Source organism: Pygoscelis adeliae, unplaced genomic scaffold (assembly GCF_000699105.1).
Source record: "Pygoscelis adeliae isolate BGI_AS28 unplaced genomic scaffold, ASM69910v1 Scaffold60, whole genome shotgun sequence".
NCBI classification, from domain to species: domain Eukaryota; kingdom Metazoa; phylum Chordata; class Aves; order Sphenisciformes; family Spheniscidae; genus Pygoscelis; species Pygoscelis adeliae.
The window spans coordinates 983,399-995,491 of record NW_008823954.1 but is presented as its reverse complement, the minus strand read 5'-3'; the positions used below and the strand labels follow the sequence as shown (position 1 = coordinate 995,491).

The following is a 12,093-nucleotide window of genomic DNA, read 5'->3' as shown; positions in this document are numbered from 1 at the left end:
ATTCCTTTCCCCTTCCCTCCCCCATTTTCTTGTGTGTGTGCAGCATCATTATTCTTGTGTGAAGAAGTATTTTGGATTTAGACACACAGCCATATTGATAACATCTCTGTAAGAAGGTGAGATTTAACACACAGTCACAAGTCTTTTTAAATCTTGAAAGCTAAAGGCTGAGCTTTTAATTGGGGATTTTCTTTTGCACCTTAACCTCATGCCATCCATCTGCTTTTGCTTTCCTACCACAAACTAGCATGTCGACTACTTCTACTTATCCTTCTTAATTAACTTGTGCTCCCTCTTTCAGCTTGTTTTGGCCCTGCTGATCCAGAAAAGCAGGGTTTTTGCGGAGCAGAGCAGAAGCAGTGTGGTAGCTGCTGCTGCATGTGCCAGGATGTTATTTGTTAACAGCTGATCAGCTGGGGGCTGTCTCTGTGGAAGTTCCTAATTCACTGAAATAAAAATCTTCCCCTGGACGTGGTCAGGAGCTGCTGCTGCTGTCGTCTCTGCTTGCCATGGGTGCATATTGAAGTGTGTATGTACCACAGGGCAGGAGCCTCTGGCATAAAGCAATGCAGAAAATTCCCTATATTGCCATCTTCCCGTGAGGCAAATAAATGCACTGACTACGCATCATCTTCAGAGTACCTTCATGTTAGGGGAACAGGAGACTGAAATGATAATGTGTAGCTTTGTGAAATTAATTTTATTTTGGGACAGGAGTCTACATCACAGATTGTTTCAACCTCAAATTAATGCTTCCCGTAATATATGGCAATTATGACAAGTTCTAGCCACACTAGGGAGGGGGTGTGTGTATACTGTCGTTCCTTGAGTTCTACCCTTTCTGTGGTTTAGTAGAGACACTGAGGATATGTCTTCACTGCATGATTGATCCATACAGTTGACACCCTATTTACACTTACTCTAATGAGATCATCCTTTACACACAGCCATACCCATGTTATGATGAACTCATTCTTTCTGCAACTGTTTATATGTGTGAAGGTACAGCTCTGAGCAAAGATGAGACAGGATTCACTTACAGGGAAACTTTTCCTCCTTCAGGAAGAAACTTTTGGAAAAGCATTGAAAGACTCTACTTGGATGATTTATTTATTTATTTTAAAATTATTATTTTTGCCCTCTCTTCTGATTTTTATAGCAATATAAGAACTTTCCCAACAGAATGCGATTACCGTCTGCATTGTAACTTAACTTCTATTCCATTGTGTAAGATGGACCCAAACCTGGGTGAGAGGTTTCTCCAAGTGATTGGTAGGGCCAGGTTAATGTTAGGCCTAATATAACTATGTCTCTAAATTTGCTTTCATGTGTCCTGTCAGGCATGCTTTACAGCAACAGATCACCTGGAGACTGAATCTTCTCAGAGCTTCCATCTGAGAGGTAGTATGGCTGTTAGAAAGATCGGCTATGAATTCTGTGTTGCCATGTTCAGATCAGACTTGCGAATCATGTCAGTGAGTTTCTGTGTTGTTCAGACGTGCTCAAACTCCAAGTCACCAGTGAAGGCAATAAGCCATTGTAATCATTGGAATAGCAGCCATTTGGCTTGAACATGTAAACACTGACATATAAACATTTCCATTGGATGGAGAAGTTTATCAGCAAGATGAGACTTCTGCATTTCTTAGAGATGACACTATTTTTTCTTCAGAAAATCTGGGACAGTGGAGTTTCGCCTGCATTGACTGTATAGTGAGAGGAAAAAGGAGGGTTGGAGGAATGTTTTGATTCTGCTATAAGCAAAGAATAACAAAAGCAGTTTAACTGTGGAATTTTGCCAGAAAATGTTTCAGTTATCAGATTAATCTTTGCTTGCTCGCTGCAGTATAGAAGGAGAAGTAAAGAGCTTGTCTTTCATTACAGTTGTAAGGCTGTTCTGCTAAATTTTTGTGAAGTCTGACTAGTTATTTTGAGGGTGGGGTGTGTCTGTGTTTTCTGTTGTTCCATCTTAAAGCTGGATTGAAATTCCATGGGGTGACTGTATAAGAATAATGATAGAAAGACCTTGTACCTGCAGCATCTCTTAGCTTAATGGCACACATATTAGAAAAAAAAGTTGATGACTGTCCATGCCCATTGCAAGCCAGTTTATCTCCTACTTGAGGTTCAGATGACTAAGCAGTAAATCACAGGATGCAATACTTTAACCATCTGCTAAGATTGAGCAGGAACTTCCTTGACAAATAGGACTGAAAGTTTAAAGTTGGCCTTTTATTGGCCAGAGTATCTGGAATAAAACTTTAGTTCTTAGTAGACAGAGAAAGATAAATATATGCTGTCCTGGAGGATGAGTTATTTGTGGGAGAACAAGGATCTCTGGACACCTGAGAAGGCAAATGGAAGTGCTGGAAACTCAGAAGAGGTAAACAAACTGAGGCAAGGAAGTTCTTGAAATAAGTTGTCCTGTTTTCTGAGTGTGTGTTTGCATGTCCACACACACACACGTTTTTTTTCTGAAGGATAGTGCTAAGTTTTTGCAAAGATGTCAAAAATCATTGAGTGTATGTGTGTATTTTTTTATATATGCATGTATTTTTTATATATATGTATGTGTATCTTTTATATATATGCATGAAGGTATCTTCATGCATACCTTAAGAGGTAAGACTTCAAGGTCTTCCGTATTGTGCCAGGTGAGATGTCTATCCAGCCTGGTGTCTTGTGTTGGCCAGTTGCTGGTAACGAGTGCCTTGGAAGGGATGTAGAGCTGGGAGTGTACAGAGAAATTCTTCTCCCTTCTGCCTCACCCTGCCAGCTGATTAGGGATAGCCTGGTATATTCTTCAGACCTGGAATATTCAGCAACCTGAAGTTTTCCAGAGAAAAACATGCTGAAGAAAATACAAAGATTTTTTGACTGGATATGGGGTTCCACTTCTGTAAAAGACTAGTAGATGCCCTGTACCAGGTGGTGGGACAGGCAGACCAAGAAAAGGCTCACTGTTGGAACTGTCTTGAGTCAAATGAGATTCAGGAGAACATGGATCTTAAGTGCTGGAAATGAAATGCAGCAGCATGATGATTGTCCAACTTTATCAGTGCTGTTGCAATCTCAGATTGGAAGAGAATATCCAGTGAACCAAGATTACTGGAAATTAGGGATTGGCCAGCAGAAATCTTCAAATGAAAGCGTGGAGAAGTTAGAGATGCATTTCATGTGTGAAAAGCGGTTTCAGGTGTACCTATGTCTCAAAAAACCCCCCAGAACATCCCAAACCCCAAATAAAAAAAAAACCCACTCAAAACCAAATGATGCCGAAAACTTGCACTGGAGTAAAGATTTAATATATGGGTAAATCTCACTCACTTATAATTTGTGATTTAAAAAAAAAACATCATCACAAGCGAACATTCCATACCTAAATTTTGATGTTATGTGCTTAATGCTGTCAGAAAAATTATTTTACCAGATTATATGATAAGGCACTTTGTTCATCAGATTGGAATATCGAACTCTTAACAGTGGTTAATTGTTTACTATCTTTGTGGAAGACTTTCCTTGACTTCTTGAGGCCTTTTTGCCTTGCCTTTTAGGAAATCTAGGATCCACAATTCTGTAAAAAGTACATTGTAAGTATATACTTGGTTTTGTAGTCTTGCATCATTATAATATTTTAATTACAGTTGTATCAGTTTCGCTGCTGCTTTAAAGAAAAAATAATTACTTGTTATGGGTTCTCAGATTAAATTAATTGTTTAAGTGGTTGTAAGTAATTCTAAACATTGACTTGATGACAAATACTGTAAGAGGTGGCAGAATGACTTTTTGATTCTGTGGTAGAGCCATGATTATTGTGTGCTGACACATTTCATTTCAAAGAAAAATTGAAACATTCTCTGAAAGGGATTGTAAAGGAAGCTTCTAAAGTAGTAGTGTCCTTACTTTTTTTTATTTGTATCAGTATTGTAAATCCCTTCTCTTGCAAATTGTTAATTGGAGGAGAGTTGACCAAGTAGATGTGCAATTCATTACCTGTAGCTGCTTCTAAACAGCTTCTTTATTTTATTTGTTGGGGATCAGGGGAACTCTTTCAAATTTTGCAATACACTGATTGTCCAAGCTTCTAGCTGTGGTCATTCTTTCTTCAGAAGAGACTAATCAGCCTAGTTGGTCTTATTCCTTCTGATGTTAAAGCAGTAGACAGCTCATTTTCTTTTTTCTTTTTTTTTTCTTTTTTTTTTTTTTCACTCCAGCTATATTAATGCTTGTGTCTGAGGTCCGTCCGGTCTGAAGTTTTTATTTGGGGAGGTGCCTGGGTTTCTTTTATTTTCTCTTATTGACAGAATATGATGGCATCTCAGCTGCAGTTCTGTGCTTCTGGTGTCTGGGAAGCCCTAAAGTCTGAAAAGCTCAGAGGAGGAAATGGAATTGAAACTTTGTGTTAAAAACTTCATATGATGATTTGTATTTTTTTTTAAGGTGGCTAAGGAAGTAGGAGTGAAAGTATGGCAACTACAAATCAACTTCCGACCCTTTTTATTGCTGTTTGAGACAATAGTCTTCCAGAGCCTCCATAGTAATTATTTTCTAGCCAAGTACTGCTGTGCGTGCCTGTTAAAACTGTATGGCCAAAGTGGTGTGTTACTTCAGTACATTTATGAGTTTTTAAGGTGTGCAGGATGGTTCCCTCTTTCCCCCTCCTCCAAAATGGGATTCCCATTGCAGTCATGACAAATCTCTGAAATGTACTTTTTTTTTTTTAACCTTTCCCTGTTTTTGTTTGGGTGGATAACATGGTGTAATAAACTAGTCATAACAGTCTCCAACTTCTACTATCCAATGTTTAAGAATTATTTCGGTACAAGGACGGGAAGATTGAGTGTATGATTTGGTGAATATTCTGGCTTAGTAAATCTCAAACAATGCATTCTTCAGAACAGACAAACCAACGGTCCTAAAGTAAAAGTTCTGCTCTGCAAGTAGCATGGGTATGTGTATACAAGTGTGGCAGTCTTTATGGTATTTCAATCCAACTTCTGTTGTGTATGCCACATGAATTAAAGACTATAGGAAAAAAGAATCCTAGATGAAGGACTTTGCTCCTTACTCTTAAAGGAGAAAATGGGCTGTGTTTTTTTTTTTTTTTTTTAAGATCTCTGAATATTTGTGTCCCGTTTTCCCTTTCAGTGACTGGGGAGAGAGCTGCTGGCATGGAAGTGAGCTGGGTTTGTCCGTGGGAACTGTGAGTAAGGTATGTATTGTGTTCTCTTTGCTGTCTTTGGTCTGCACCTTTTATTCTTATGTGCTGAACTGAAAATTGCTTGTGGTCACTAAACATGAGCGATAGTGGTGTGTTAGAGATGGAATATTTTGAATTTGTACTAGCATCAGGTGTGACAGCTGTCCAGCAAGGACTTTATAGTCTAAGAGTATAAATGGCACACTTGTCCCTTTTTCACTGCTGCCTAGCAATTAGTCAGACTTGCCACAAGTTTTTTCAGTGTTACTGATACTTGGCTTGCTTTGCTGATTTATTCAAGTATATAAAGGCAAACAATTTTATCTATACAGTAAAATTGTAATGTCTGCAAAACTGTAACTGTGCTTAGCATGATACAGTAGCACTCAGAAGAGAGGATGATACATTCAGACATTATCTGTGGTCCCAGGCTGAGTCTTGAGTAAAGAATAGAAGATGTTTTAATCTATTCTAGCACCAGAACAAAAGTGTCGGTTTAGATGTCCTTCATGTGCTGGCTCTTAATATTGTTGCTTCAAAGAAAGAAGTAGTGAAGGTTGAATTTGATATCCTTTGAATGGGTGAAGAACAGCGGCAGTACCAATTCCCCCACCCCTCCCTCATGTTCTTTACCCACATTCATTACATTTATGTGTTAGGGAGCACCTCTTGAGTACTTACTACTTCATTTCAATAAACTGGTTAGCTTAGACAAGACAGTAATATTGATATATGCTTTTCTATGAATCACTGAAGAAAATTCTTACCTATTTTTCAGTAGCGGGGAAATCCAAGGGTGGAAAGTCAGCTCTTGTAGGGGAAAAAGGGAACAGAAGATCTGGTAACTCAGTCTCAATTGCTGGACTTTCCTCTTAAATGAATGTCATGCTGGGTAGCTGCATTAGGAGATGCTAATAAATTCAAAGAAATTTGGATTCCGCACCCACTGTCCATTGACAGGGAGGAGAGGCAAAGTCAGTTCAGATTGGTTTAATTTCTGTAGACAGTTTCATACTGTCATGACTAAAGAATGTGACTGGGGTCAGAAAACTTCTTGCAGACTGTTTCAGGCTTTGGTTTCACACTGTACCTAACATGTGGTAACTGAAAGCTGTCACTTTTCAGTGGGCACTGCTCCTCTGTTTTTGGTTGGTTTTTTGTTTTTTTTTTGGATGAGATCTAATGAACCTGTGGTTGCAGGGCTCAGATTGCTAGCACAATGGAAAAACAAGCTTGTTTCAAGGTGTAGCTTTTCATCAGAACAGCAAGCTGAATTGACTTGCTCTGTGGCTGCAAAGCCACTAGATTTGAAGGAGAGAAGGTGAGAATTTCAAACTGAGGTGAGGCGATACAATATGGACCTATACTCTCAGTCACAGCCCATGATCAGACTGAATTAGATAAAATGTAAAACTACTTCCTCAGACACACAAAAGTAAGTTGCCAAAAAACCTTGCTGTAAACTCCTTAAGACTCTTAAGTTCTGCAGTTTTTGCCTGCTGCTTTCTGCTGACATGAATGCTTATGCCAGGAGCTGAACTGACTGAAATCTAACTATTTTACCTTTGCTTTATTTCCTTTTTTTCCTTTTAAAAATTTATTTTATTTTAGTCTAGATTGGTTCCCTGAGCTATCTTTCCTTCCTTTCTTTCCTTGCCCAAGTCACTACTTTGTTATGCCCTAGGTCATCCAGTTCTTGTTCCAAAGTTCAAATCTTCTGTGTTTGAAAGCATATTGTTTCTTTGAGGTCTTATTTCCACTCTCCTCTTGTCCAATGACTTTCTCGTCCCAATCTGCCCTAAATCCACATTCAACATGAGTTCCTTCATACTTTCTCAGCCCCTCAGTTTTCCTGCCATGAATTTCCAAGTCAAAGCTCACATCTGGCTGCAAATCGTCAGCATTCCCTTTTCTAGTTTGCTGCAGCTTCCCTGCTTCCATTGGTTGTTGGTGTCCGTTGCCACATGCCTTTGCTGCCAGCTGAATCCATTGCTTCATCTGCTTGGCCCTATGGGGCGGGGAGGAATGCTTTGCCTCCGACATGAAGGAAATTTTAAAAAATGCATCAGACAGCAATTGCAAGGAAGTCAGTCAGAAGGTGGTGGAAAACAGGCAATCCTGTTCTAAACACACTGTAGTTCATCATGCATTTATTTGGCACCAGTGCAGGCTTAAACAGCTTGCTCCCTTTCACAGCTCCCTCTGTTTTGCTGGCATAGCTGTTTTTGTGGCCACGGTGAGCCACTCTGGGGAACAGATCCTCCTGGAAAGAAGTGGTTTTTTCTAGATTATTTTTTCTCTGGTCCAGTACATGTTGTCTCCGTAAGATTTATGCTAGTTTCACAATGAGGAAGGTATGAGAGTGGGAATGTGTAGCAGACTGCTTAAGTTGGCACAGCTGCTAGATGTTTAAGTGTGCTCTTTGACATTACAGTTAAGTTGATCTTTCAGTGAGCTGCTGTTGCAAAGGCTGGTCAAACCTCTATGCAGCTGTGCAACCCTGCTTCTTCCTTTGCATCAGAGCTAGTGATTGTGCAGCCATAGGGCACGTCCAGCTAGCTGACTGACCCTGTAGAAAATGGTTTCTAATCTTTTGCAGAGTTAATCGTCTGCTGGTTCAGCTGACCTGAGTCACCCCGTGGGTGCACACTTGTTAGATCAGACAAAAGGGAAGCAGCAGGAACCAATAGCTCGATAGCAGAAGGCTGGATTCCTCTTTTAATTATGACATTGAGCTATATCATGACCAAGGCCTAAAATATACAAGTACCCATTGACACATGAGACCTGAACATCACATCTTTTTTCTCTCTTTTGTTCTTTGAACTTCAGTAGAAATTGTTATTTCTTCAGTAGCTATCATTTTTACTCTCACAAACTAGAAGGTTAATTCAACATGCTGAGAGGTATGATAGAATTATGTGTCTATAAACTGCTTCACCAGTTTAAGGCTCAATGTCCTCTGAAATTAGAAGGACGTCTTCCTCATTCACGCTTTGAGCTTAAATAAGATCTTCAGAAATTGGTGGGGAGTTCATTCTTTTTGAGCAAGGATTATTTATTATAAATATCATTGTGATTCTCAAAACTAGCTCTGGTATTATCAGTTCTTCTGTGTACCCAGCGTTCCATGAGCTTGAAAGCCACAAAGTTCCTCCAAATACATATTGAATCATGAAAAGTATTTCTTAAAAAACATCTGGAGTGCCAGACTACATTTCTTAGTCTGCCATTTGTGGTTTTAAGAAATGGATGTTTGATGATGATTTTTCAAGACCTCTTAAAGACTTTCTGTCACTGCTGGACTGAGTGAAACAAATGCTGGTGTCTTATGAAGGAAATACTTAGAGCTTGAGAAATATGGTTCTTGATGAGTGGTTGTTAAAATCACGTGCGAGGCTTTATTTGTCTATAGCAGAAATGATGCAGTTGATTGCTTTGCACTAGATGTGTTCTTTGCATCTTTTCCCCCTTAAGTCCTAACATCTCTATACAGCTGTTCATGCCTTTTGTCTGATAACATTTCTTGCCATTTTCTTGCTGGCCCAAGCATGTTTTTTGACTCTTGTACTGACAGATTTGCTGGAGGCGGTAGTGGAGAGACTTCTGGTGATGATTCAAAGATGTCCTCTCTTACTGTAATGTTGCTGGCACAATATACATACAGATTCAGATTCTTTAGCTTAGATAGAAAGTTGTGCTCATCCATGTTTTGCCAGCATCTTTGTTCACATGTGTTGCAATCTTTGCATTTTTAATAGGGCCTTCGTAGGGTAGTGGCTTGTGAGGCTTGTGATCATGGTAAGATGGACAGTTTACACCTTCAAATCACTGGTTCTAATCCAGAATGAATTTGGTTACTTTTTGACTGCTTTTGCCTTTCCCCCCTCCCCGATTACTGTGAAAGTGAAGGAAGTTGATGACTGGTTCATTTTGCAGAAGACAAATATGTGTAATATGTGTGTTAAAATAAAATTCCATAACCTAAGAAGGTCTCTCTTCAGTGGTCTACATAGTTTGATTTCTTAACTTAAGGTGGTTCCTCAAGAACAAGCTATTACATTGTCAGGGTACAGTCTTTGTGATGCTTGTGTTGTTGCTTACTGTATTGTATGCACTTTATGGACAGTGTCATCAGTTTAACTCTCAATTAACTGGAGAAGTGATTCTGTCAACAGGTGTGTGCCTGGGTTAAGCTGACTGACAGGAAACTAAATAATTTTTTTTTAATACAACTTGGAGGTCTTCCTGTTGGTGACTTTTCTTCGATATCTAAAGCTAAAAGGAATATTTCTCACTCTGATTGTTATAGCTTCTCAAGCTAATGTGATGCTTTGGCTTCCGTCTGCTGCAAACTTCATTTCTCCTGGGTTATTCTTTTGATTTGTGATGACCTGGGGGGTATAGTTGCCTTTGGGCATGTCATGGCATTCTCTTCCTCTCTTCTCACTCATTTCAAAGGTTTGTCCACTTAAAGCCACTTTGCCCCCGAGATTGCCTCTTTGGCTGGATGATCTCAGCTGGCATAATCATTTAACAGAAGGCTGCTCTTAAGTTTAAAATAAAAAAAAAAAACAACTGTCTTCTCAAAATAGCCCAGCTGCACACACATGCTGTTGCTGTTAGGTGCTGGAGGTTGCTTAGCAATTCTTAAATTGGTAGGAAATTGCTATTACCCTGGCAACTCAGCCCCAAAATGCAAACAAGGGAAAGCTGTTTATAGAGGTGTCCTTGCTGGATTTGGGAATTATGCTTTTTTTTTTTTTTTTTTTTTTGGTCTCTCTGATTTTTACTTACTTATTTTTAAATTCCTTTTGTTTCATATGTTTTACTCTGGTTATTGAGGTTTCACGTTAGGGAAGGTGGTACTGTTCTTTGGTTCATTTAAATACGGACTGTCAAGATCTTGATTATGCCATGAGTATGTGAATATTGCCAAAATCGAGAGTCTTATGCATGAAGACCTAGTGCATGTGTTCATGTCCAACATGAATGTTGGGTAGATTAAACTGTATAACAACACCTTAAGATGATACTGCTACCAAAAGTAGCCATCCTGATTTCTTTTTTATTTCCAGCTACCTCATTCTCCCTCATGCTAGCCCAAGTGTTTGTGTGGCTGGGTGGCAAGCCAGATCAGGAAGTGATGCAGAGTAAAACTAGTAGTTTGTGTGTGTGTGGCCAGGTCAAATTTGACACAGATCAGTTCCTTGATCTGGTTCAGCCTGTGCTGGCCCACAGGAGGTGAGGAATGAGCAGGCTGGACTGTTCCTTTTGTTGGCAATGCCAGTTTAGTGTCTAACCAGAGGATGTGGTCTTATGATACAGCTAAGTTGATCTAAGCTAGCTGTTGCCAAAAGGGGCGGTCTTGGATGCATGCCTTTGTTGCTTCCTTGTGCCAACATTGGTGCTTGTCTGGCCTTATGATGGGATGATTAATGGAGCTAAAATGGCAGGAAACTAATCCTAATCCCTTCTCCCGCTCCCAGTTTTCTTTTCACTTAGCGCTGTGAACTAGCTTACTGAGGGTCAGACAGGTTTCAGTACTGCATGTGTCTGTCTATTTTGTTTCTCTTTCACCTCTTGGGCTTTGAGCTATCCTTCAGTGATTCTGGACGAGCAGCTTTACAAGAAGTTTCTATAAGTAATTTTTTCGTATGGTAAATGCAAAGTACAATACTTTTTTCACCAAGGAGTAAGCTAATCAGGTTTACTGTGTGTTTACTGTGATATGGTGTTGAGATGGCAAGAGGATGCACCTAAAAAGCTACCATGTAGAAGTTGCAGAGCAATTTAGTCTTCGTAGTTTGCAGGTTTGATAAAGATCATCTTTTTCCAAAAATTCTTATTGGCTATGGTTCTTAATCTTATCACTTGCACAGAATCGATTCTGCCATGTTTGTCTATCTGAAATTGAAGTTTGTTAGATGCCTCCAGAAGTCAGAACGGAATGAAGATTATTTATATATTTCGGAGTAGTGTGTAATGTTCTTTTGAGCAGCTGCATCTTCTCCTGAGTGCTGTGGTCCATGCTTGTATTGTTGATACAGGAGTTTTGAGCTTTATAGCAACGTAATTTGAGCACTCCTGGCTCCTGAGAGCTCACTGTTGCCCGTGCATTATGGTGACACAGCTGTGTGTGTAGTTGGCAATGGACTAGATTGGGGAACTGATTTTGCTCAATACCCAGAAAAGATGGCTGGTTTTCAGCTAAATTGGTTCCCCAGTTGAAGAAGGGGCAATGTAAGGATAGAAATGAGCAGCTGGAGAGTGGAGAACTTGAGGATTGCTTAAGCTGGTGTTGCTGCTGTAGAACATCTGTGGGTTCACAGCCAGTCTTGTCCCGGAAGCAGCTGGCCCAAAAGTAGAAAAATGCCATGATAGAAAGCTTTTGTCTGGTTAGGCAACAGATACAAATCCTTGAGGGCACTCACCCTGAAACCCTTGTTGAGGATAAGAAATACTTGCTCTTAAGACTGCCCATCAGCTTCTGGATGACTCACTTAAAGATCATGGTATGGCACATTTCTTTATGGGAAAGTTTCTAGTCTGTTCAGAAATGACAGGAAAACAAACATTTTAAAATTTTAATTAGGTTCTAAATATTAATGTGTGTAACTAACTGATTGATCATTCTACAATGACAGTTATAGAGTGGTATAACTGTCTGGGAAGTCTAAAAACAGCCTTACTGTTGGTTATAGAAAAGGATTCCATGCCTTTCACAGGACTTCCAAATAATGCAGCACGGATGATTATAAATCCTCAAAGCATCTTCCAAATCCCTCTATGTCCTCATCAGACTTTTAATTGAAACCATTAAATTCAAACTCACCCAATTATAGCTTTTACTGTAGTCTTGTGAACTGGATGCATTTTTTTTTTTTTTTTTT

At 39.5% G+C, this 12,093-nt stretch overlaps 1 protein-coding gene across 1 annotated transcript in view; it reads left to right on the top strand.

The window, feature by feature from the left end:
* Positions 1–12,093, top strand: part of MKL1 (megakaryoblastic leukemia (translocation) 1) — a 106,493-nt gene that overhangs the window by 12,113 nt on the left and 82,287 nt on the right. Inside the window, exon 2 of the mRNA XM_009322615.1 lies at positions 5,149–5,212. Within this exon, the coding sequence (XP_009320890.1) occupies positions 5,149–5,212 (64 nt within the window). The remainder of the gene's footprint in view (positions 1–5,148; positions 5,213–12,093) is intronic.